Source organism: Cinclus cinclus, chromosome Z (genome assembly GCF_963662255.1).
Source record: "Cinclus cinclus chromosome Z, bCinCin1.1, whole genome shotgun sequence".
NCBI classification, from domain to species: Eukaryota; Metazoa; Chordata; class Aves; order Passeriformes; family Cinclidae; genus Cinclus; species Cinclus cinclus.
This window is the reverse complement of record NC_085084.1, coordinates 29123083-29150357: the sequence shown is the minus strand read 5'-3', so window position 1 is coordinate 29150357 and position 27275 is coordinate 29123083. Positions and strand designations below refer to the sequence as shown.

General features: G+C 36.6%; 1 protein-coding gene across 1 annotated transcript in view; it reads right to left on the bottom strand.

Annotated features, from left to right (window-relative positions):
• Window positions 1-27275, bottom strand: part of SRFBP1 (serum response factor binding protein 1) — a 68568-nt gene that overhangs the window by 24461 nt on the left and 16832 nt on the right. Inside the window, exons 2-3 of the mRNA XM_062513207.1 lie at window positions 20671-20759; window positions 19663-19735 (exon numbers count right to left, since the gene is read on the bottom strand). Coding sequence (XP_062369191.1) covers window positions 19663-19735; window positions 20671-20759 — 162 coding nt within the window. The remainder of the gene's footprint in view (window positions 1-19662; window positions 19736-20670; window positions 20760-27275) is intronic.

Sequence of the window (27275 nt, the reverse complement as noted above, 5' to 3'; positions counted from 1 at the left end):
GTAGTACTACAAATAAACCTTGGAAGGCCAATGTACATTAATATATAAGTTAAAGACAATGAAAATGAAGCTGAGACAAAAAATACTATCTTTTTTTTCTAAAGAGACTGACTGAACATGCAGTTTGCATTCCTGGACTTAAGCATTTGCATCCGCAGCTGAAATACAGGCATGAAAATTCTGGGCAAGTGGATTTTGTTAAAAGCTGAATATTTTATGAAACATGCCCCCACAACACATTTCTTGCTTTTTTAAGACACATGCCTTATGTAGGCTGTATTACAAAATGCTCTATTAACTTCATCAACTAATTAACTGAAGGTTATTTTCCTCATCAGGCAGTGCAACCAAAAATTATGTTACATACCAGTTGTTTCCCAGATGGCCATTTAAAAAGCAGTTTGATTCTTACGCCAGACCCAAATAATGTCCACACATTTTGAAAAGTTAAAATGCTGTACAAAGTAACACCTAGTTATTCTGATAGCTTTCATGTTCAACAACTATGTTGTATTTGTTAATTTCTTTCTTTCCCTGCTTAAGCATTTTTGAAACCTATTCAAACAACAGTGGAGTAAAAATGAAGTTAAGTTCCATATTTTACCCTTTTTCTGTCATAAATCTGGAGCAATCTGTACACTTCCTTAGACATAATTTCAGGAAGAACCAAGTATCTTAGCTTCTTATAAAGGGTCATACCTTGCATCCTAAAACCTTGTTTTGCTTCTTTGTATAGATAAGGTATTTTTATAGAGACTTGCAATTTATCTAGACCTTTAAGGTGTTGTATGAATTGCATATCTTAAAACTGTAAACAATTATCTATTAACTGCAAACAATTATTATCTTAACAACAGTAATGGGAACCAAGTAGCAGAACTTAGTTAAATTAACAAGAAGAAGAAAAGAAACAAACCACCCTCTATTTGTGAATGTCAGAAGAGCTTCCTGACAATGAGATCTAAAGCTTTGCATAATCATCTCCCAAAGGTACTAGTGGAAGTCCAATCACTTAGAGGACACGATCCACACTGGAAAAACACTGGTGGAAGTAGGAAACAATCTTCTACTGGCAGTTAAACAGTTGGATGACGTAATAAGAGATGGAAAAGACCTATGATTCAGTTTTCCATGACTTTCCGAAGTGTTTCACAGATGGTGAAAGTAGGACACGTTGTTTAAGTGACATGTTTACTGTCATATAGGAGGTTTGGGGCTACAGATGAAGCTCTGGAACCCAGTATTATTCATTAAATCAAGCTGCTGGTTTATTAAAAAGAAAAAAAACAACCAAAAATATAATTCCTATGATCTTCATCCCAAATAAAACTGCCTATTTCCTGTCTCCTTAGGATTTAAATGCAGCAACAGGGTTCAGGGCAGAGGCAGACAAACTTCAGCAATCCCTCCCCATGAGAATGGTTGGTTTAATTTTGATATGACAATATTGCAGAATTCCCAAGACATTGCAGAATTATGAATAGTACTGGAGAATGAATTACACTTTGGAATGTGAAGTCATGAAAGCCACATTGAAATGTCTAGTATACAGAATGAGGCCAAGAACCTTCTGTTCAGGCTTAAATTCCCAAATTTGTAAGTGAGCACCTTCACTTCTCCTAGATTTAAGGCAAACTAAGAATTTTTGACTTAAATATTCTTCCACAGAACTTTGGTTTTGTAAACATCACTAGTCAAGTTACTGTAATAAATACATGTTTTTTCTGTCTCTATCAGTGGTCAGCAACAGACAATAATATAGAAAAAGGAGATAGTGGTATTTTTCCCAGTTTTCTCAACTCTGAGATGCACCTGACTCACAAGGAAAACCTTAGTATTGAATATCTGTTATGGAACACTTTTTCCAATTGCGCTAATGGACAGTATAAATTCATGCCCTCTCCAGCATCTCTGAGACCAGTGCAGGGATTCCTCCTGCCCTGATGCTGCAGCCCAGCCCAGTGTTCAGAGACCTGGTGGTGTCTCTCCCAGGTCCATAGATGTTCCAGCTGCTTTCCAATTGAGAGGTTCAATGAGTAGCAAAGCTCAGTTAATGCACCCTGACTCCCATTGCTTGCCCTACACCCCTAGTAGCTGGCACCTAGTCCTTACAGCACTTGCAGGCAGGGAACAAAGAAATGAGATTACAAACAGGTAAGGAAAGAAAAAAATATTAACAGACAGTGTTGATCTGTCACAGTGCTTGGTCAGGTAAATTTACTGACCAAACCTGGCTGAGATTGGCCCCTTAAAATGCCCACTCCCAATTAAGCCCCCTACGTGCAGCTTAATAAGTTTTGTGTTCAGAGGTCTTCGCAATATCCCCAAATCCCCATGCTCTGATTGTCCTCCTTTATCAGTTACAAAGTCAAGGTTGGCCTTCTGCAAAGCACTATCAGTAGTTTTTATGTGGGCCATTATTAGTGAGTGGAGATGATTTGTCTTTGTCCCATCTGTTTATCCTTTGTCTCACCAGCATTTTTACTCTCTGTTTTTCTTCATCCCTTCCTGTTTTCTTGTCAAGCCCTTCAGCACTGACAAGGTCCACTTCTGGAGGCCCCTAATGAAGAGTACTCTCACTGCCTTCCAAATACTCTCACAGATTATAGCTGCTTTCTGAAATCATACTTATATTTAGTGTCACAACCTGTGCCAGTTGGTTTCCAAGAGAGATGCTATGCTCCAGAGAATAAGGAACGCAAAAGTTAAGAGAGAAAAAGATAAATATGCTACTTTATGAAGTATACAAACCACAATAATCTGAGATTAGGGAAATATGGACAAAGGCCTCCTACCAACCAATGCACACACTCTTTCTCCTTGAAAATCATCCCTGTTTTCCCGAATATCTAAAAATACCCCAAACCAAAACCTTAAAAGTAAGGTGTTGACATGCTGACTACCTATGGAGGGATGATACACTGCTGAGATTGAGACCCCCTTCTTCCCTGCAGACTGACCATGTTTTCTCTTGTGGGAGAGAGACAACTACTGGAGATGCTACACTGCCAGCACTATTGGCATTAGTGCTCTGGTTGGCAAATGCTGGCACACTGATAGATAATGAGCAGTGAGCAACAATGGAAGAGATAATTTTCTTTTACTTACAAACTGCACCCCCATCTCCACTTCTGTCAGGAAATCCTTTAGAGACAGGAACACAAGCAAGGAAAGACTCTCTGCAGGCTAATGTACATGGCACAAAGCACGATGGTGCCACTGTCTGTCCTGATGCCTCAGCAGAGACCACAATGGCCACTGGAATGCCATGATGACACTGGAAAGAGGTGGCAAAGGAGTGGCAGCAGTAGGACCAGCCTGACTTAATTTTTCCAGCAGTGTGGGACTGATGTTCCTCCAGTCATTCACTGCCCAGGCAGCTGTTCCAGTGGGCAGTGGAGCGATGTCAGAACTGCCCTGTCAGCCAGTTGGATCCTGTCAGGCTGCAGGCAGATGATCAGGCCTTGGCTTTAGATTAAGATGAACAAACAGCATGTGAAAAGTTACTGGACACAAGTAAACTGCTGGCTGTGATAGATAATGCAAGAGCTGCAGAGTGGTTGTACAGATCATCAGGGCAGTTATACAAAAACCAGACAAGCTCCATGGAAAGGTGGAATACAGGGCAGACTTCGGGGTGGACATCTTGCAAGGTAACCAGCACAGGAAGCCAACCAACACTGCATACAAAGTTACACTGAAACACCAAATCTGTGGAAAAAGTAACTATGGGTGGGCAAAGACTGGCCTGGGCTTGAAAAGTGAGAGCACTGGGGCACACAAAGAGGTCGCTGTGGAGCAGGCACTCATCTCTGAACAGCATACTGGAGGCAGTGAGCTCTCCTCAGCACTTACAGAAACTTAAAACAGCAATGCTGGGAGTTTTGTGGGGTTTTTTTTGTTTGTTTTTTTTTAAATAAACCACAATTGTCTTACACAGAAAGACAAGACTATATAGAAGAGAAGTATGTCAAGCATAAATGGTATGTGAAAATAGGATTTCATGCTTATATTGATTGTGGCTGCACAGACAACACTTTATCCAAGTGATGCTGAGGAAGATAGGTTAGGTTCTAACCTAAAAGGCATGGAAATGCAATTTATTGAATAGTCTCTGGAAGACAGCAAAAATAAAAAACTCACTGTCAAGTGAGGCTTCAACACATCTCAGAAATGCAAGATTTTTCATACAATATGTATTCTCAGCTGTGCTGTTTCAGGCAGTTTTAGATGACTCAGAAAAAAACCCTGTCTGCCAGTGGCCTGTGGAAGCAATTTAAAAGTCCTCAGACTACTAAAAACCACACGATTTCAATTCTGTTTTGACTAGTATTTTTGTTTAACTTTATCATAAAATTCATTACTTTTCATCATTATTTTTTCACATCTTATTAATTGTGCAAGTTTTAAGCCCTTCCATACGAAAAGATGACGTTCATCTTAAAATGGTGAAACTTTTACAAAAAAAAAAAAAAAAGCAAAAGAATCAGGGTGTATAGAAACAGAACGCCCTTACCAAAAGTCGTATTTCTGGTGAAATCTTAGCTAGTTTGCTACCCATTAATACACTTTCAGCTTTCAAAACATAACCGTAATTTTCACTCTTAAGCCTATGTTTGAGAATACTTTCTCACAAAGTTTCTTACATTTTTCCAGAGCATTCAGTCTGATTTTGGTAATTTCTGTCATTTTTCTAGGTTGCTTAGTGAGGAGAAAGGTAAAAGAGAAAAAAATTCCAGAATACTTTCCAGCTTTTTTTTTTAACTAGTTTAATCCCTATGTCTTCTTGTCAAAACCAATTTGTTCCCCTAAGTCTTTAGAAGTTCAGTATTTGACTCATTGAAAACAAAAGCAATCTTAGACTTATGGGTAAGTATTACCATTGTGAAAATACACAAAAACAGAGTATCTTCAAAGTACGGAAATAAATCAGACAAGGCTCACCTGAAAGCTTATCCAGCATCCACAAAGAAACTAAATCCATTATAAGAGCATAAATTGTTTTACTTATGAAGGCATGTTTTCCAGAAATGCAGTGCTGTAACTGATTATTATCAAACTGATTATGAAGAAAAAGAATACTTTCTTCCCCTAGCAGTTTATAAATCCAAATCCCTTGTCAGTAGCTGTGACCTAAATACACACAGAAGAATTTCCAGTGTAAGTCACATTAGTAGACCGTCACACTAAAGTGAATGGCACTCTGCCTATACAAAAAATAGAATAAATAAATCCCAAATATCCATCTCCTCAAGTCCTTGTTTTACCAGATGTGCAACAAATATGAACAATACTACCAGAAGAATTTGGATAAAATTAATAAACAGAATAACAAAAAAGTGATCTGGTAAGTAAAATATGACATTGTCTAGTTAAGTGTGGCTTAAACTTACTAGCAAGTTTATTAAGCAAATCAGTGCTACATTGACATATCTGCTTTATTATAAAATCCCTATGTGATTTTACCACAGACAAAGCTAAGCTAATTTCGAGTAGCTGCCTTACTGAGAATCTTCATGAACTATTAGTAAAACACCTCTCAAGCTCTCTTCGGAGTAATTAGATGTTCTGAACTTTAAATGTTATTTTGTGCTAGATGAAGATGTGTAAGGTCTCTAAATATTTTCTGTATCTGCTCTCATTTTTTAACTACAACTTTTAAAACAGGAATAATATGGGAGGCAATACCTCTCTTGGTAATATCACACAGAAGAAGAGAAGTCTAATCCTAGACAAAGAGTCTGTATCCTTAGCCCTGGAAATTTCATCTTCCATTTGGCTTTAGTTTTTTCCTCAGTGGAATCCAGGCAATCCAGGCCACTCTCATCTTTATTCATCACCTGTAAATTACGTAAAATCCTTCCAGAGAGGCACAGTAATTTGTCCCAAATTTCCCTAACTGTACGACGATGATAGGTAAACTCAAAATACTGCACTTGCTACTTGTTTGCAACTGCTCCGTCTGCAGTAAAACATTTCTCATCCAAGCACTCACTTTTGTTTCATAATTTCCTGCTTTGCTGACTGTGACAATTCCCAGTAACAATTTATCCCCCCGGCTGAATGACAACGTGAGAATGCCCAAATAACGCAACTGATCAACTCATTTTACTTGGTGCTAAAAAAAGAGATTGAGTAATCATTGGGATGTTGTATTCATTGCATTTCTAAAGCAACTCTAAAAAGACCTGCCACTGCCTCCTTTTGCAGCAGACACATCTGTGGATATGAAAACATTACACATTTACCAAGAATTTCCTGCTGAGAAGGACTGAGGTTTTTGAGCCACAGGTGAGAATCCAGTGGGGGCCAGTAACAGTCTCATGGGAAGTAGATTGATTTGACAGGAAGTCCAGGATAGTGCTGTTAGGGCCATCCCAGTCATAGGTCTGAAGCTGACTGAAGTCCAGAAAATTACGAAGACTGCCAAGTCATTTGTTAAGAATACTATAATCCTTCATGAATCTAGTAAATACCTATGCATCTCCATGCTAAAAAAATTTCCTGTTATTATTTTTTTTAACTGTCACTGCAGAAAAGAAACCTGCACTCACCCATGCTGAAAGCGTCAGCCCACTCACTGGGCCATGCAGCTGAAATGGGGACTAGTTCTTGGAGCTCTTGGGAACCACACTTGGTGCCCAGGGCAGAGGATGTGCCCTGAGGGAGACTTCAGCAACTCAGCTCCCCTCTGTTATCAGGATCCACTCTTAGCACACAGGGAAGGGCCCTGCTGTGCCTACTATGACACAATTAATGCTGAATTTAAATAAAATGCCATTAAACCCATTTACTTTTAATACTTGAAAAAGACAGAAACAGCTAAAAAGCTCATAGGAAAAGAAATAAAAGACAAGGTATACCTAATTTACTCACACTAAGGTTAAAGGTCTTTCTGCCTCATTTAGTTTGACTTGACATTCTTCCTGGCAAGACAACATTTACAATTTTTAATGTTTATGCATATTTATGCCAGAGCCTACACCTTTCAGATAGAAAAAAATAATGGAATCTATTTTTGGGAAGTATTTTCATTATTTCTTTAGTGACTCACTCATAAATTCTTGCTTTTTAAATTACAGAAGGACACAAAATATAAGTGGTGCTGACATGTAAATCTTTTCAAAAAACACAGGACTCTGCCATGAGACCATAAAAGATAGTAAGTAACCACTGTGGGGTACATGTGTTCAGGAAGACCTTTATATCTAGTGTAATGTAATATAATGACAAAGTAAAGACTGTCTGTTGAGGCATGTGTACAGTCAAAATTAATATAAACAAAACAAATCAGCATATAATTAATATACTCCTTATTCTAAGAAAATTAGATACTGCATTACAATGGAGGTAGGAATGTCTTTCCAACTAGCAATGCTCTGCATGTTGTGGAAGCTTCTCACTATCAAAGAGATATATTTACTAACAGATTCCAAACAGAAATCTAATAGTGCTTCAATATATACTATTTCAGAAGTTTCAACATACTCAGAAACCACATATTCTTTCAATAAAAAACTTCAAGAAGCTAGTCTTTGCTAAGCTTACAGTCAATGCAGCAAGTCTGATAAATGTCCAAAAACATATGTATGTAGAGATGTAGCTTTCCATGGAAGTCAAGTTTTACTGTACATACCAGTGTCATAAAGGACAGGCAACTACAGGAAAGCAAAAGCACAATAAAAATATTCCATGGATGTTTGTTTGTTTCACTGGTGTAGCCAACAAAGCTTTTGCCAGCAACCTAACTGGATGACATAGTTTTGTATCACTGAAAACAGAGGTTTTATTCAGTAGAGATGAAGACTTTTTCTTTCTAATTGGAGGCAGACTAAGTGAATTACAATTTAAATACATTCCCCTGTATTACTTGGGTTTAAGATTCTGATGTTCAAAAGTAATTATAGTTTTTAATTTATATATTATCTAGGGTCTGTATTACAAAGAGGAAGAAAAGCATAAGAAGAAATGGTTCTGCAGTTTCTAATTTTCTTGAAAAATGCACTGAAGACATTTAACATATTTTCAATTACTTTGCATGTTTTATCAACTTCCTTGTATTTTCAAAAGTTTTATTGAATTTCATGCTGTTTTAACAGGTCTTTAATTTTAATACAGGACATCTCAAAACAAAAAAAGTATCTTTCTTGAAATCATTAATTTTCAACCTTGTTGGATTAAGAACAACTTGGAGAGAAATACTACAAAACAAATTAAGAAAGAAACAGTAGAATTTAATTAATATTTTAAAATAGCAACCAACAACATTACTAGAAGAAATGACCAGATTGCAACTTTCCAAAAAAACCCAGAAGCTTGAGAACCACCTCTCTTTAGATGAACAACTGACTTTTAGATGGACAATTGATTTTGATGGGACTTAATATTCCTAACCTGTCAGAAAAAAAGACTCCAAAATAAGTTAATCATTGGGAATGTAAGAATGTACTTCAAGGGGAACTTGTCTTGCAATTGTTCTTTTTGTAAACTACATTGGTGTCAGGTTTTTGCTGGCACCAATTTTAAACATTACTAAATGTCTACAGTATTGCTGTCTCAGTTTAGATCCAAGTGAAATTCAGTGTCAACCTGTGACTTTTCATCTAGTATGTTTCACAATACAAAATGTTATAATTTTCTGGGTTTACTATTTTCTGGAATATTAAAGTTACAGAAATACCCTTCTAACAAAACTACACCACACTCCTATGAACACAGTTTTGCACAAATGGTTACCTTCCTCTAGCTAAATAGTCTCATTCCTCTATGCTGCATAACCTCTTCTAATAGCAGAACAAGCAGCTGAGGGAAAGACTTCTTATTCATGCTTTAATAACAAAACAAAACTAAAAAAACAACTCCCCAAAACAACACTTAACATGGCTAATTGTTTGAGCTCTTGTAAAATACCCAAATTTTATTTGGCAAGTATAGGCTGCTCTTTTCTGCCACGTTTATAAACTAATTTAATATTTCAAGAGGTATGCAAGTGAAATGCCAGCAATTACATCAGTCTACTGAGATGAACACTGTGAACTTGGCATTTTATTCTGTCAATTAGATTAAATGAATTGTTTCATTTTGGAGGTTCACATATGATTCAGTAGTCACATTCAGAGAGGAATTAGTAATTCGGCAATTTCAGAAGTAGAAGGTTTTATGAAAATAAACTACAATTACATGCATTTAAAAATGACAAAACAAAACACAAAAGAGAGAAGCAAAACAAGCTTAGAAGCACAGCAAGCACGATGCCAAAAATTATTATTTGAGCATTCTTTTTGCTTCAAACATCCCTTAGTTCTGAATGTCAGTGCTCACTTGCACTGTAGCGCAATCCGCAATTTCATTGCGCCGCCGACACAATTTGTTCCACAGCGCTTTCCTAACATTACAATAACAGCCGCATGCGATTTGAGGGTTAACACATTTCCAAGCAGCCCCGAGCCGGCGGGAAGCGCCGCGGGCTGGTTGGAGTTCCTCCGCACCGCATTCGGCGCGGCTGGGACGGCAGCGCCGGCCGCCCGCCGGCAGAGGGCGCGCCGCACCCCTGGCGCCGCTCCCGCCCGGCAGCGCCGAGAGCGGCCGGCGCCACCGAGGAGCCAGCGGAAGGACGGGCTGCGGACCCTCGGCGCTCCCAAAACGCGATAGCGACCCGCATCCCGCCTAACAGCCGCCCCCGCCCGCTGTCTTCTATTTGAAATAACAGACGGAAACAAACAAATCCTGAGGACAGAAGAGTCTGGAGAGATGCAGTCTGAAGCAGAAGCACGTGAACACACAGACCCCATATGCACAACCCCTCTGCCTGCTTCCAGAGGGCATAAGAGACACCATGCAGAAAAGAACTCCTTGTTTCCATTCCTTTCCCCAGTATGCAGTGTCTCCAGGAAAATTACTCCTCCTCCAGCCCTTTCTTCAAGCTCCATGGAGAAAAAAAAATGAATTACTTTCCGTCCTTTCCTAGAGACCTTGAAACTTTAGCAAGACAAACCTGACACTGATTTGCCCAAGGTGAGGAGTAAAGGTTGATAGAAGAGAACATAACAAAACACAAAAGAAGTTTTGCTTTTAGTATACGCAGATTTTTAAACTGGCTATTAAATGCTAGCTCCTCAGCAAAAGACACAGTATCCATATCGATATCCCAATATGTGCATTGTGTAAAACTAGAACATCAGTAGTTCACCTTGTATCCTGGCAAATCCTCTCCCAGTTTTGTTACACCTTATATAGGTGCTGTACCACATCTGATCATTCTTGACACTCTTCTTCATACTTCTTTAGTTTATTTGGTTGGCTTTTACATACACAAAGATGATTTATGCAGTATATAGTAAAATAATTATTTTATCAGGAAGAGAGCATCTTCTGTCTGAAGACAAAAAAAAGCAAATCTAGCATTTTCACAGATATCTATGGTAACTCTAATATCCACCTCCTAGTGGTATCGGCAAAAGCCAATTTCCTTCAATCCAGTAAAAATGAACTACTGGAAATGTAATTCTCACCACCACCACAAGTACTACTTAGCATTTATCACCACTGAATTTCTTCAGTCATTTTGTTGCCCAGCTGGTCAGCTCTGCAGCATTTTAGTATTAGTATTTTCACTACCCCGAAATTCTGGAATCATCAAGCTCTGTCATTCATTCACTTTTTCTGAATCGTTTCCAGCACTGATCTACACAAAACTCCGCTGTTAGCTTTCCAACACTACAAAAGCCAAGCATCTATTCTTCTCTTTTGTTTACTATGTTTAACTCTACGACTAAGAGAAAACTTATATTCATGAACAGCTCTAAAAAATGAAAAACCAAACTAAAATCACATAAAACCACTAGAGGCTTTGGTGAAAGCTGGACAACGACTTTTTTTTTTTTTAAATGTAAAACAATATACAGACTCGATCAACAATATCTACTATGTATTTACTCCTTCAAAGAACTCCCACTGATCTGCAAGGTATGACTTTCATTTCCTAAAGGTACCATTATTGGAGCTCTTACTATTCATCCATGTGTTCACTAAATCCTCACTTAAAGAGAAATGCCAATATGGTTGTCCAGCACTGAAGTAGTATTTACATTAGCATTATGTTCCCAAACAGACTTCATAATTTTTTTTTTCTTTATGCAGGAGGTAGCTGTGGAGGAAGTAAGATTTTGCATACAAAAGGATCAGTTGGAATAAGGAGTCATAGCAGCTGCAGTTGTTATTCTGAATTAATTTCCAAGTGACTATAAGGATATTTACTCCAATTTCTTCCCCCTCCCACCACAAACCATTCAATTAGAAGAAATAGGAATAAAACTTTTACCACAACATTAAAGAATAATTTCTATTTGTGAAGAATAAAAGATCTAATTTCTACAGAAAATTTTCTTCAGAACAAAAAAGGACAGAAAAGGACAGTTGATTAAGGATATTCAGACAGTTTGATCCATCATATTAAGTAGATTCACTATTTACTGCATATATTATTCTTTGCTTCTCCAGAATAAATTAAGTACAAAGACCAGCTAGTATACAGCAAGAAATTAATTAGAATTGCCTCTGAGATCTCACAAGGATCATCTTATCTTGATGACTAGTACACCTCAGCATAGGATGACCAAAATATGAAAGTAAGGTATGTAGTACTTACAGAAATGTAATTTTCTTTTTCAGATTCTCATGAATTATGGAGACATTTAATAAAAGGCCCAAACTGGTTCAGTAAAATGAAATACAGTTAGGATTATGAAAGAAGTCAACAACAAAGTAGTATCTATTTTGAATACACATAAATGTTTTCAAAATAAGTGCAGAAACAAGCTGACACTTCTTTAATTATTTTGATTAATAGCAGATGTTTCTTTTTGCTGTCACTGGTCAATTTTCACATATAGACATATGAGTTGCATATTTTTTTAAATTATATTGCAAAGGTTGCCTCTTTATTAAAATAAACAGTGAAAACACACAGAACTCAGAAGAGATGAAGACTCATCTGTAAGCCTTGTTTTTTCAAAAAGTGAAAATGGCTTATTCTGCATTCTTACAAAACATAAGATAGCAAAATTCTTATGCAAGATTTGATTAGAAAAAGTTTCATCTGCAAGCCATATTTTTAAGTCAGTTGACAACCTGCACTTAGAACATACTTTAATATTTTCCTTAAGTTGTCTCAAATCCAACAAACAGCTGCCCTTGTGATCTGTTTTGACTTTGTAACTAGGACTCTAATGCATAAGAAAAAAACCCCATGATAGCTGCTTCTATTTAAGTATCATGTCAACAATAAAGTTTTCAAAATGAAGCTGATATTTTTACTGACTTTCATTTTTAAGAAATGCAGCCCATTTTTATCTAATCCAGCTCAGTATTTCAGTGTATTAAAAATGCCAAACAACTTCTACTATCATAATGCAATATAACAGTAAGAATGGCTGTCAGCTGTTTTCTTCCTTCAAATTAAAACTGTACCGTACAAGATCCCACACTATTTTTTCATTCCTTCTTGCAATTTTAAATATTCTTTTATACTTGTAATATAGAAAAAGAAAAGTATTGCCTTCTACATCTTTCTCATTATGAGCTCACTCACTCAACACATTCTGACCATGCAAGAGGAGATGTGTGTACATAGGTTCCTGATGAGGTGTTCCTTCCTCATTCTATTCATCAATTTAAAAAAACATTAAACAGCTCACCTTTTTCCATATCTCCACACTGAGCTGTGGACTCTTATTTTCCTTTAGCCTTACTTCTGCTGTAGCGTACCTACAGAATACATTCCTGCAGAGCTTCACACTCATCACTACTTGAAAAATCCATCAGTTTTGTATTTAGTAACATACTCGCTGTGCATTCAAGGAACAGTGTCTTCTACATTCCTCACAAGCCGGCTGTTCTTGCTTCCACTTTTGGTGACCTTCCTGCTTGTGTTCGGGCTCAGGAACACACTGTTTATCCACACCACCTTCTTCTGCATTACATTAAGTGGTCTTTACATTGACTGTCTACTCTACTCTGGCTCTACTTTGGAGAGCTTTTACTTCAACCTTGACGTAATTTTAGATAGCCATTGAATTACTACACATTTTGCTTAACAAAAAGGCATGCATTGTCCAGAACAGCCATGAACTGCCAATGACAAAGCAGAATGTGCTGCTGACAGCACAAGCAGCAATCTTTTGTGTTTCCTAATAGTGCCTGAACTCCTCGCACCTGACCAGTGTACACATGGATATATCTGCCACGCAAAGCCCCACGCTTCCTGCACTACTGCAGAGGAATGCATCATGCATGGATAAAAAGTCAGACACCAGCATCAAAGCAAGGATCTGGACTGCTCCACTGAAGGAGGGCTGAATAACTTTAAGATCTACCCTTTCTTCCTCCCTTGAAATGGTCTACAAGTGGCATCTGGCTCACACCATTGCAAAAGCTGAACCACCCCTGCCTCTGCCTTTTGTTGAAAAGCATCAAAGACTGTTCCTAGGCTGACTACACCAAAGTTTAAGCACTTCCCATTACTATTATAGACGCTTTTAAAAGTTAAAGATCCTGTAACATTAGGACGAATGTTTGCTATCTAATTTAAAAGAAAATATGCAAGACTTCTGGAAACACATGCTAGGAGAAAGAAAAAGTGAAAAAGTGCATTAGCTTCCACTCTGATGTAAGACAATTTTACAGTGAGATATTAACTGAAAGCCAGGTTACAGAAGATGAAACTATTAACCAAGAAAGGAAATAGTACTTCTAGAAGAAAATGATAAAGACTTCTAAATAAGCGTGGTATTCTCAGATATAAGAATGCCATGCAAAAAGGTCATACTAAAAGAAAGACCTATCAAGTTCCTTCAGCTGTCCTACTACAGAGCTCAACAGTTACCCAGCTCTGTTCTCAACCTTACCACTATTACTTTCAGCAAACTGAATGACTGTTGTTCCAAGGACAACGAGTGTGAAAACACCTGTTGTACTTCCAGATATTTTATAAAATAATTTGGCTTTCAAAACCTTAATAATGGAGTTCATATTTAAGTCCACTTTTGTTAACATCTTCCTAGAATATAAGACCAAGCGAAAATAATGTAAAGCATTATTTTTTTCCTGGATCTCTTGTACAAAATTCACTATTCTGTGATAAATACTGTGGTTTAATTGTACTAAAAAATCCTCATTGTATTAATTAATCTGTTTCTCCAGTGATCGTTTTCAGGATAGAGAGTGTATCTTCCCAAGACACTTGAAAATGACTGAAATCAATTGCTGCTCATTCCTGACAAATGGAAAACATTTTTCATTCCAGCACTGCAAACTGCCTTTTGTCCATATTTTCTTAATGGGCATCCCCCAAACATGATATAGGAACACCTTCCATAATGCCAAGATATATATTGTAAGATAAAGGCAAAAAAAAAAAAATACTCCTAGACACATGAAAGAAACAACAATTATATTAAGATCTCACTTCAGCTAAGAAATTCCAACAACTCAAGATAAGCTACACATTGCTAAGAAATCTCTAGGCAATCTGTTATTTTTTGTCAAGAAACTTTCAAAAAAAAAGAAAGAATAGTTTCTTAAATATGGAAAGTAATACTCTACCATGGATAATTAATCCATTTTTACAGTATCATCAAGCCTGACAAACAAGTAAAGAAATACTTACCATATTATACACTGTAAGTATAAACAATTTTATATTTCATAGAAGTAGTATCATAGCAGAGGACTAGAAAGGATACCATTATTTTTCCCCATCTTTCAAGAAGTGTTGATATTTTATACAGTTTTGGAAAAATGAAAACTGAAGAACTCAAAACCCAGAGGATTCCAATAGCTTTGAGAACTCCTGCAAACAATTAACCCAGTTCCTGCATCCACATAGCTGGAACTTTTAACTGCTGTCATTTCTCACAATTTTTACTTCTGACTGTTGTGCTTGAGACACTTTTAATTGTATCTTCCAGTTAAGTTTTTTTTTATTCTTTGGTTCTAAGAATGAAAATATAGAGAACGAAAAATTAAATGTCACTCTAACAATAATTCAATATATACTATTTGCAAGTTCAAGTAACAAAAGGTTTTTCAACACAGCCCAGAACCAACACTTCAAAGATTTTCAATATATACCCAGAAGTGTGCATGTGTGACAATGTAAAACATATTAAAAAAGAGACATGGACATGCTATTAAAACTAAAAAGTAAAAGCATCTTATACCATTCTCACTCCTAGGAAACAGTGTGTTAAAGTGATATTATGTCAGCACTGTCTGTTCAGAATTTATTTGAAGACAAGAAAATAGCAACCTTGAGAGTCAGTGATACAACTGTTAGTAGTAACAAGCATTTTGTCCTTCCTGCCATAGTTAGTAAAGATACAAACTGGAAAGAGAAGTTAAAATCTTGTAACTGAAAGTTCAAATTTGTTTCATTCCGGAAAGTCCTGCTGAGCTGCAGGCTCAAAAAGTTTGTGAGTTTACAGGTAACTGAACTGAGAAACCTAATTCTTAAGAAAGCAAAGAACTCTCCCTGGTTAGGATTTCAAACCATTAGATTTCTTTTCTGAATAAGAGAAACTTAAACAATTCCATCAGTAAAACAGACAACTGTATCAAGGTTGCAGAATTTCAGTCTTTCTTTCCTGAGACTGAAACAAATTCCCTGTAAAATGGAATCCCCCAATAATGCCTTCTGAGGTCATCAGAATACATAAAGTCCTTTCAAAGACTTTGTTGCCAACAGTTCTCAGGCAGCTCTTTTTTTTTTTCTGGATATATAATAAGGAGAAAGGAGGTCTGGGTCTGTTCTTGCAACAGAAGACAAAGGACTGAGAAAGAAATGTCCTTTGTGAATTGGTTTAATTGGGGATGGCTTCTGAGAAGCTCCTCGAAGCTTCTATGCCCAGCAGACCCAATCCCTAAAGGCTCTGATGATAGACATGTTGCTGGCCCAATTAGAGAAGTTGGAAATGCCTTTGCATTATTAAGAAATATTTAAGAAAGAAAAAAAACCACAGTCCTTCCTCTTCTTCCAAGGGGTGAGGAGGCACCAGGGCCATTTGCTGCAAGTGGCTGCCAGTGCCATATGGCATGCAATCTCAGCAGAGCTTGCAGTGAACTTTGCCTGCTTAGCTGCTCTTAGCCAGCCATGCTGAGAGCAGAAGGGCAGATGCAGCAGCTTCTCTTTTCTGGTGCTCCACATGAAGAGAGATACGGAATAGTGCCAGTACTGCCCACACAGTGCCAACCTGGCTTACAGCAAGGGGCATAGCGAGCAATTCCCCAATACCAAGTCCAGACAGGATCAGCCTTTCAGTGCTGCAAAACCCTGTAAGAACCTTCCAACTGATAGAACTTGAGAACAAATGAACCTATGGACAACAATTTTCTCCTGAGTCAGAGAAAAGAAAAAGGACACGTGAGGAGAACAACATGGCAATACTAAGACTGGTGAAAGAAGGGAGGGAGAGGAGGTGCCATAAACGTCAGAACTTGCAGAGTCAGAACTGTCAGAGATTCTTCTGCAAGCTGTGGTGAGGACTTGTAACACAACAGTTTCCCTGTAATTCATGAAGTGGGGGGGGGAATGCAGAGATCCACTTGCAGCCCAGGAGAAAAGGTGTTCACCCTGGAGCAGATGGATGCTGAAAAGTTGTAATCTAGTAGGAAACCTGAACATTGAAACCACGCTGGAAAAGTTCACAGAGAACTGTTTCCCATGGGAAGGACCCCATGGCATAGCTGAAGAGACTCTTCTCCCTAAGCAAACTGAAGATTTTTGAGTGAAAAACTGACCAAAACTCCCACACCCTGGGCTCCCTGCACTGTCAGTGGGAAAGAAGAGGCTGAAGGGAAGAAAAATGTATTCTAAAGGTTTATTTTACTTCTTATCATCCTCTTTTAATTCTGATAACAAATTTTTCTTTATACCTTTTTTAAGTTTTGAGCCTGTTTTGCCCTTGGAGTGTTTTCTCCTAATTCTTATCTCAACTCATGAGCCCTCCAGTTTCTTTCCCCTCCTGTGCTCAACTATAGCAGAGTAGTACGAGAGTTTTTCTCGTGGGTGCCTGGTGCTTAGCCAGTGTCAAACCACAACACTCTGGCAACAGGGAAGAACCGGGAAAAAAAATTGTACTACTTTCTTCAACCTACAGAGGGCCTTCAGGCCTCCAACCAATAAAGAATTTCCAAAAGTTCTAAGGTACCACTTCAATAAATCTTTTATCCTAAAAATACACACACTATTGAACCCTGGTGCAACACCCATTTTCTGGCTCCAAATTACTTTGGCTACTTTAATTATTTTGTTGGATTTTTTGTCTTTTCAATTGAATTGCTCTTGGCAGTTTGCAGCTCCTCAAGATTAATCATTCAGTAAGAGAAAAAGAGTCATTTTTTCTTACGTAAAACATATGAGGAGAAGTTCAACTTCAAGAAGTTCAGGAAGTGGACAAATTCTTCATGTTAACAGAACATGAAAAAATTGCTGTATCTTGCATACAGGTTATCAATTTTGAAAGGATCTTGAATTTCCGCTGGCATGTGTTTGAGATCCACACACTAAAACTGCTAAAATCATCTAGAATAACTCAAACCTTAGTTGCTCTAAACTGCAACTTTACAGATCACTTTCTATTTCTATTGTGTCCAATCTTTCTTTAAAATTCTCATAATGTGAGTTATGTGGAGATGTCTTTTATGAACCTTATGATCAATAACTTAGGACAAAAGGTTGGTGGGAATGAGGTTTCACCAATATAAAAATCTTCAACTCACCTGAAAAAATATTACCAGTGTGTGCGAAAGCTCTTTTTTACTTTTTCCATAAGGAATGTTCTATGCAAACTCTACAAATCTCTGTTAGTCCAGAAATCAACATAGTTGAAAAAATATTAAAATAACGGGTACCTTTTAGGTTATGATTCATAAGAAACAGGAGTTTTTCTTCCATCTAAGAAACAAATACACTGTAGAGCTACTAAGTGTCGGCTTGTGCATTTTTAAAGTCTAAAAATCTCCAAGTAACCCAACCTTTTTCCTATTAAATATTAATATAACGGTGCATTGTTTTTAACAATAAAATGAAATTAAACCACTTAAAAGACAAACCACTTTCAGATAACCAAGTGCATTTACTAGTTATCTACCCAAGAAATGGGAGAGTTTCTCCTTCTCAGCGGCTTACTTTGAGGACCACTGCCTTTCTATAAACTATTTCAGAGCAAAATTTGCCTTCAGCTCTCTCAATAACAAATCCACTCTCCCCTGACAACCACTCTTAAAGCTACCATTTATAAGTCCTGTACATATTCATGCCAACTGAAGCAACACTTGAATGTATTTGGCCAATACAGCCCTGAGTACAGGCAGGCTTTAAGATGTCTGTCTCCATGAGCCGAACCTGGAAGGAAAAGCACAATGCGGACAAATCAAAGACTCCGGGTAAATGCATACAGAACAAATCTTGTAGTGAAACCCTCTCAAGAGCACTCACAAAAGCTCCATAAACATGGGCTTCTGAGCTCAGTGCTCCAGCACACCTGACCACTTGATCATTCTTTTAGAAACTGAGATACACATACTTGGCATTAAAAACAATTTTAAAAAAATAGAGGAAAAAAAAGCAGAGAGAGGAAAAGGAGCAAATACAAGTTTAACACTGATGGGAAGTCAGTAATGCAGACTGCCTCAATATGATTGTCATGGTGTTTGAGCAGTGCTACTCATTTTCTTTTCCCCTTTACTGGCTTATGGAGATTCTTACTGGAAGTATTAAGCTAGATTCCACCTGATCCATCTGGCACAAAGGACATCTAAATTGGTCAATGAAGCCTTTCCTGTTACTAAGCTTTTTTTTTTTTCTTTGAAGACTAAGATCACTGCAAGGTTGAGGAAAGAAAGAGAGAAATGTTAAAAACAAACAAAAAACCTCCCAGAATAGCACACAAGAGTAAGAGTGACATAATCACTACAGTTATCAAATACACGTATCAAGGAAACAATCAAAACAAATTGTGAGAAAACATTTGTCATGACCTATACATGACTCTTGGGGCTCAAGGTCTATGATGGGAATTCTTAACTCCTTTCACCGCACATAATTTTATGTAGTATCAACTAAAAATGAGAAACTAGCACAAATCATTATGAAGTTACAAAATTTCTGAAGCATTTTCTTGGTGTCCTAAGATACAAACACTGTATCAATTTACAGCAAGGCTGAAAATTACAACATGTGACTCAAGTGTAACCAGTCCTTGAAGCTACAGTTTGAAACTATTACAGAACCAAACACCAATGGCATGATATTAAGAGCTTGCAGAACAGACAGTTCTGCGAACAGATGACACCGTACTGTCAGACTTTCAAAATGCCTCCCCATACTCCTGAGCGGCACAAGAACTTCTGTGCTTTAACTGTTACAGAAAAAACTCTGAACATCACACACTGCTAAGCAAATTCATGTTTATCTTGGAAAGCTTAAGACTCAAATTTTTTAACACCTTGACAAATGCAAATACTCATAATTTGTTACCTGTGTTAATGTTCAAGCTTACTCTGAAAATACTTAAAGTTTCAGTAATGCAGATGCAGAAAACAGACAAACCTTTTAGCTACTAAAATAATTGTCTCTAATATTGAATTTTCCAAACATGGCATTACCTTCATGGCATGAATTTCTTCTATTAATCTCTCAACTCGTTTTTGATTCTTTAATTTCAACTCTTCTGAACCCCTGCAAGTAAAGTCTGTATTTATTAAGAAAATCTTAAGATAGTATTGCCACAGAGGAAATAAAGTAAGTAGCAAAATAAAAGAAATCAGCAGATGGTGTATAAACACAATCCCTTACTGGCAAATAAACATTTTAGCAAAGAGCTGAACATAGCCCAATGCTTTTGCTGCCCTGAACAGCAGGGGAAACACTGAGGATTTCACAGAACAATGTGAAAAACAAATGTTACTGTATTAGAAAATACTAAACTACAATTCAAATAAAAAATTTGAAGGTGACACCAGTGTCTCAAATACAATTATATTTTAAGACCTGCAATATTTAAATACAGAAGTTCATTGGACTTGCTTCTTATTTTGGACAACTTGCTAAAATTGTGAGATCATGCTCAATTTACACCATGAACACAGTAACAGATGTATCTCACACCATCTCCAAGACACATGCTAAGTTATTTCAGGCCAGTAATCTTTAAAAAAATAATCTACAAAATACTGTTTCAACTCCTCATATAAGAATTAATTAATAGTAATTACTAAAACCCAATGAGCTGTTATTTATGCAAACAAAGTATTTTTGCTACACAATCCTGAAGACAACTCCAGTGAGAAAACCTGGTGCAACTTAAATTCAGTGGCCGAATAACCTAAAAGATGAAATCTGACACTTTCAGACACGCTGTAAAAGGTTCTGTAACTGATTCAATTATCTTCCAATACACTGAATCCCATTAAAAAATCTCATCCAAATTCTGTTTATGAAACTCCTTTTAGTTAGTATTTTTAGTCTAAAATGATGCAAAATAGAATTTATGTATTTTAGTGCCTTAAGTTTTAAATGTAGTATATTTTCTCCCATTTTCCCACTTTTGTGAAAACAATTAAAATACTGCCTCATTTATCAACCACAAAACCCCACAATTATTTAAAACTGACTTTTTTGATTTTAATTTCCCGATGTGTCTGGTTAGTCTGCGAATAGTGAGGACTCTGGCCTTCTTCACATCTTTCCTCATCTTCACAACCTGTGAGAAATAAGGAAGACATTATAAAGCGTTTTCCTTGATTGCATTCCATGCACAATACATTCATTACATTGAATTAAATTTCTGAAATTAGTTCAATAAAGAGAACTATTTTGAAAATAGAGTGCATTTTCCTGTTAACCAAATCCCATTTCAAATTAATTCAGATTTCCATTAAAATCAAACTGTTTCCATAAACATCAGAGGAAGAACTACCACCAGTCTAAAAATGCATCTGAAGTCAGAACAGAAGACAAGACATTCCTAACTAGCCATACTTTAATATTATTCTTAGAGCTAGACTGAGCTAGAGATTTGAAAAGTCTCACCTTTTGCTTTCACTTAGCTTATTTTTGTCCCAGGGAAACACCAGCAATTAACTCCATTAACTCCATTACATTAACTTCATTGGTGAATAATACATAAAAGCATTTTCATTATGAAACATCTTGAAATGTTAACGAAAGACTTTCAAAATTAACATTATTTCTTACGGAACAGAATTTGAGATACTAATTCTCTTAATATATTTGAGTTAATTTTCATTAAGTACAAAAATCCAAGTGAATTTTAACTCACTCCAGTCTATCTCAACTTGCCATCCTACCCAATACTCTGTTACCAAATTAAAAGCAGGCCGTTTTAAAGAAAGTCTGGCAATGACATTTTAGTCTTAATTCTCACACCAATAACAAAGAAAGAGAATTCTCATTATTATTATTATTATTATTATTATTATTATTATTAGACTGACAGGATGGACAAAGGAATCTTTCCAATCTTTTGCAATTAAATTCCATAATGGAAAACCTTAAGCCTCTCCAATGATGAACATTTCAGATATACAGGGAGTCAACAGTGACCCCCTTTTTTAAAATTTTGCTTCTCCCTTATTTACTCATATATATGTTACTATGTCTATTAAAATTTTGTACTTAACAGTTAAAACATAGAATAACGTGAAATACTAAAACAAACAAACAAAAAAAAAATCTGTTTTTCTGACAAAAGCCAAATTTATCTTAACTTCAGCCAGAGGAATAAGTCTCAAAATTAAGTTGAAATTTCACTTCTTTCTCAATGAAGTTCTTTGTACAACAGATTTCTATTCTAATTTCTCAGAGATAACATCAAAATGTGAGACTGATGATGACTGCACTACCTAGTCAGGTAGATGAAGAATATTGGTACTATAAAGCTCCAACATGCCTGAAGAACAAATAAAGAAAAATCCTCAAAGCTCACAAAGCAGTACCTCACACCTGTGATGGGGAGTCTGGCAAGCTCATATACACCCTGTGCAGAGACTATAAAGATGATACTTTAAAAAAAAAGTAAAGTAGAATACATACTTTGCATGGCTGATTATGTTTGTAGTTTAGGTTATTGATTAATCAAGCTGTTTAGCCCTGAACAGTATTCAACAGTGGCTTAACTGAAGGCTAAATCAGAGCAAAACAAATTCTAAAGACGGGCATGTGCTGATTGTTAGCCTCACCTCTGCCAGACAAGCAGAAGAAATGTGAAGCAATGCTCCTCTGAGAAGAAGGGAATTGTATGGGGGGGGCAGCATTAATCACCATGAGCACCATGAGAAGTAAAAACATAAATAAGCTTTGTGGGACAAAAACAATTGGCCTAAAAGTGGTCTCCTGTTCCATAAATTGTTACAGCAAAGTACTTACCTTAGTTGCCCTAGTAAAAGTACCTGTACACACTGGTCTACCTACAAAAGCATTTCTACTTCAGTTAACAGCAGAAACCACATGCCAAAAAACACCAAGTGCCAAGTTTCTGCTGCACAGTAGCACTGCTCAAGTCTTTAACATGCTAAGGAAGAAACCCCTAACATACAAACTTGCCATCAAGGCATGTTGATACTTCTTTTTTATAAGACAATGAATGAGATTATCATAGGTTCCTATAGCACATCTTCTAAAAGGAAGAAAGAAAATGCAGCTTCTGGCTGAACACCTCTTTGATACTATGTACACTCAATGAGTTTGGAATGTCAGATGCAAACTGGGTATGCCTTAGAATGTCTGGGGAGGTTGTTTTCAGTTTGGGTTTTTTTATTCTCTATTTTTCTAATAACCACTAGAAACATACTGGAATTTAAGTAACTCATACCTTACATATTAGTTACTGTGTACATGAAGTATATTTAACTTTCTCTCAAAAACATTTTGTCAGGTATTTCTTAACAGAAATATTAATGCACACACAGCATGCTTCCAGGACCTACAAGAGCCAAACTTCAGCCTCCTCTGCTGCCAGCCAGTGAAGGCTGTATAGACATGACAGCAGGAATGAGGGAAGGTATTTGTTCTTTGGCAGACTAGGAATATCAATTTATGTAATCCAGTCACTTCTTTCACACGGGACAGTATGCATCAACTCTGTTCTTGGAAGTACTCACAACGTTCTCAAGAAAGCAGTCAGCTCTTTGGGAAAGAAATCAAAAAAGTTAAGCTTCAGATTTACAGTGTGCCTGAAACAATGGTGTTTAGACCACCAGGGTAGGCCATGGTCTCTTGTATTACAAAGTGAGAGAGGCAACTTTGCCATCCGTAGAAAAAAAATCCAGAACAGCTAAACCTAACCAACCAACCAAAAAAACCCACAAAACCCCAAAAACCTCCCAAGAATAGTAATGACTTTCAAAAAGTAGTAATAAATATTTATTCATAATAAGGTATTTTTTATTAATTGTTCAAGAAAAGACAGTAAGAAAAGGAGAACTCTTTGTACTGAAACATAAAAAGGCTGCAGTGTAAGTCAGGATCAGACTTTATGCTTTAAGACTAGGCAATAAGGATATTTAATCTACTCAGCAGTCACAGTAAGGACAAAAGAATAATTATAAATAAGTAAAACACAAACTAAACAATTTTCTCTATCAATAGGATCTAGGATTCCTGGAAATTAAGGAAGTCTGCAATTTTATGTGGAAATAACCACTTCAAAGAAGTGAACAAAGAGGAAGACATGGTTTTCTTCATTGAAGACACTTCTTTATTTGTTAGGAAATACTATTTAAGAGACAATTATGCCATTCCTACTCATTAATCCTACCACATGTCTGTATTCACAAATTATTAATCATAGATAATACCAAAGTAAGAATAGATATATACTACATAATTATTAACTACAAAAGAAATCATAAAAATAACTCACTTTTGAAAATAAGCCTAGGTAGTAACATATACTAGCATGAATGAATACAGGCATATTTCAAAAGCTTTGGTTATGAACAAAAATCATCCATTTCACACTGCCTTTTCACAGAATAATGTATTTATATTACTACTGATGCTAAACAAAGATGAAATCCAAAAAGTTCCATGACTGATGGTACTCCACAAAGAGAGGCATCCATCAACCAAAAGCTTTCCACCTGCAGTAAGCACTGCCACAAAGCATTACACATGCCAGCCAGCTGCACACAAACCATTTCAAGCCATATGCAGGTGGTAGCTGCTGATGCCCTTTCAAGAAGGGCAGACAAACAGCACAGCAGGGGATCAGCAGGTGACAAACCATACAAGAACTAGAAATTATCCTGCAACTCACCTTTCCCAAGGAGTGCACATTACTGAGGGAGATTGTAACAGAAATTGCTGGCTTTAAGCACAGCCTACATTAAAGTGATACTTGGCACAATTCTCTCAGTACTTATCTGGCAATGAAAACAGCCCCAGCTTTAATGGATGGGTACCACTGACACAGTAAAAGGGCACCAGAGGGTACATATCAAACCAAGAGGGTGATTTCTAGCAAATAATAAAGAACAGGTGTGTGTTTAAAGATGTTACAAGAACTGTATTTAACCCAAAATTCACAGCTGAGACTACTTTGCCTTTCTATTTTAGGTTATACCTGGCTCCAAAGGGTTAATAGCCATTCCCAGAGATTTGTTTTTTTGTGTGGTAGTCCAGTCAGACCTTCCCAATCCTCAGCACGTCCAAGCCCTTCTCCTGCCCAGAAAGAAAACTGACACAAGATAACTTAACTGTACCTCTGATCTCTTAGTCTTCCCCAGCTTTTTTTCATGAAATAGTTCTGTTGACACTGTATTTCCCTCACAGTTACAAATTAATTTTGACTAACAAAAGTCTTGGAAGAACTGAATCAGTTCCTAAATCAGTGCAGACTGTCTGGAAAGGGCTTCTAATCACAGACATTATCCCTTTTAAATTTAATGGGACACTGCAATTGTACAATATAATGCAAGACAAAACACATGTGCCATAGAATAGAAAGTTATTTTAAGAGCCTCCCACATAACTAAACTATTAAAAAAAAACTTGTTTGAAAAATTTCAAGTCTCTTTAAGAGAAATGTAAGGCATTTTTAGATAAAACAACATCAGGAAGTCTAGTTTAGATTCTCAAAATCTGTATTACTACAAAACAGTCCTCATATTAGGGATAGCAAGAAAAAAACATCAAGGAATGTGGATAAAATGACAGCGTATGTACAATTATACATTAAAATTCACATGACTAGTGAAAGATATTTGCCTTCACATTTTTAAGACAACAGCAGCAGTTCTCAAATGGACATTACATTAGAAAAAAATGTTATACTTGGCCACTTCTGAAACTTGTTTTGAGGTCTGTACAAGCAACATGACTCCAAACTAAGCTAGTGTTCAGCCAATTAGAAAAAAAAATAAAGGAAAGTGTGACTAAAGATTTGTAAATGTATCAAGAAAGGTACATGTCTACTCTGAACTATAGTATCAACTGTACTTGACCGGAAAAAAAAAACCCAAAACCAAACCATTATCCAAAAAACAATCCAATTGATTAAGAGAAGCACTAATACATTTCTGCCTATGTCTTGTTTGAATGTATTTTTTTCAAAAAACACTGAAATACTAGAACAACTGTGAGGGAAAAGTAGGGTTTTTTGGGTTTTTTGACATTACCACATACAAAAGCTAATACTGTATACGAAAATACCTGAATTACCTATAATGTCTTAAATTCTTCTTAACTAAAGTTAATGGAAGTTACTCAGTCAGCCCCAGCTATCCAAAACGTATGAAAGCCAATAAACTGATAGACACGTCCTTTTCTTTGGAGCAGTCTGAAGTACATACAACTGTTCTTCTTGGGCTTCAGCCCATGAGGTACTGAATATTTTGGTCCTGACCCAATAATGCACTTAAATTATTAAATCCTTAAACAACCAGCACTAGACAGAACAGAATTTCTTCATCCACTTCTGCTTTATGCCAGAACACAGTCTAGTTAGTCCTAGTTCTGGTACAAGCAACCAGAAAAGACAAATTACTCTGTTCTCTTCAAGAAAGGACACTGCATCTAACCTCATCTAGTGACAAAAAAAAAAAAAAGAAACGTAATTTTAAGATTTTGTAACATTGTCAAATATCCATGATGTTGAACAGACACACATGCATTAAACAGAGGCTTCCAGTCTCTCCCTCAACATGGTAAGGTCTCTCCTATATGAACACTGTCTTCAACAGGACAATTTTGTGACACAACTGCAAAAATATTTCTTCTACAATTTGAAGATGGTGTTCCTAAAGCAGAGCTCCATAATTTTACGTAGACACATCCAAATTCATTGTGCAACAATAAGGTGTCTCATGTCTTTTCTATCGCTTGATGCCTGGAAAAAAAAGAAGGTAATTCTGAGCTTGTTTTTTCATTTCCATTTCTTCCTGTACTCACCAGCCTAACAGGATTTATCTGACATGAGGGTCACACCTGAGAGTGGGATAACAAGGAGAAAACATCAAGAACCAAAGCTGTTACTTCTGTCCCAGGGAGAGTCTATTTTAAATATAGTCTATCATATTGCTATTGGTAAATTACCATATACTGGGGTCTAGTGAATGAATGACAGGAAAAGATGAAATGGCAGGTACAGGATATACTTCAGTCCTCATACATACCCTTCAAGCCAAGAATACCCTACAAAGTTGAAATGCATGTCTGATCTACTAGGACCAAAATAACTCGAAGCAAAAGGAAAAAATACTTACATATGCCCATAGGTACACAACAGTTTTTAGATTTTACTGCAGTAAGGTATTTACTTTTGAACTCCTTCAAGTTTAAACAGTGCTGCTAAAGTAGAAATGGAAGAAGTCACTAAAAATACACCAAATTACTTGTGTTTTGTACAGTGGCCATTTAAAAAATTTTTTACAAATTGCTTAAATTACACATCAACAAGTGTCAAAGCAAAAAAAAAAAAAAAACCTTCAAAAAAACCAAACCAAACAATAAAAGGAAAGTGAAATGTATTTAAGTTGAATATTCAAGTCTCTCCAATACCTACAAAAAACCACCATGGAATGCAGTAATGGTTCAGTTCTCACTGATCTTCTTTCCCTTCCTCATTTTAGGGCACATCAAAAGCATTGGTTTCACTTTATAGTTACTTGGCAGTCTTCTAACCAAGAAATTACCATGGCAACAGAGTATTCTCAACGTTAATCTTTGGTGCTATTTGGCAACACAGAGTTTTAAAATT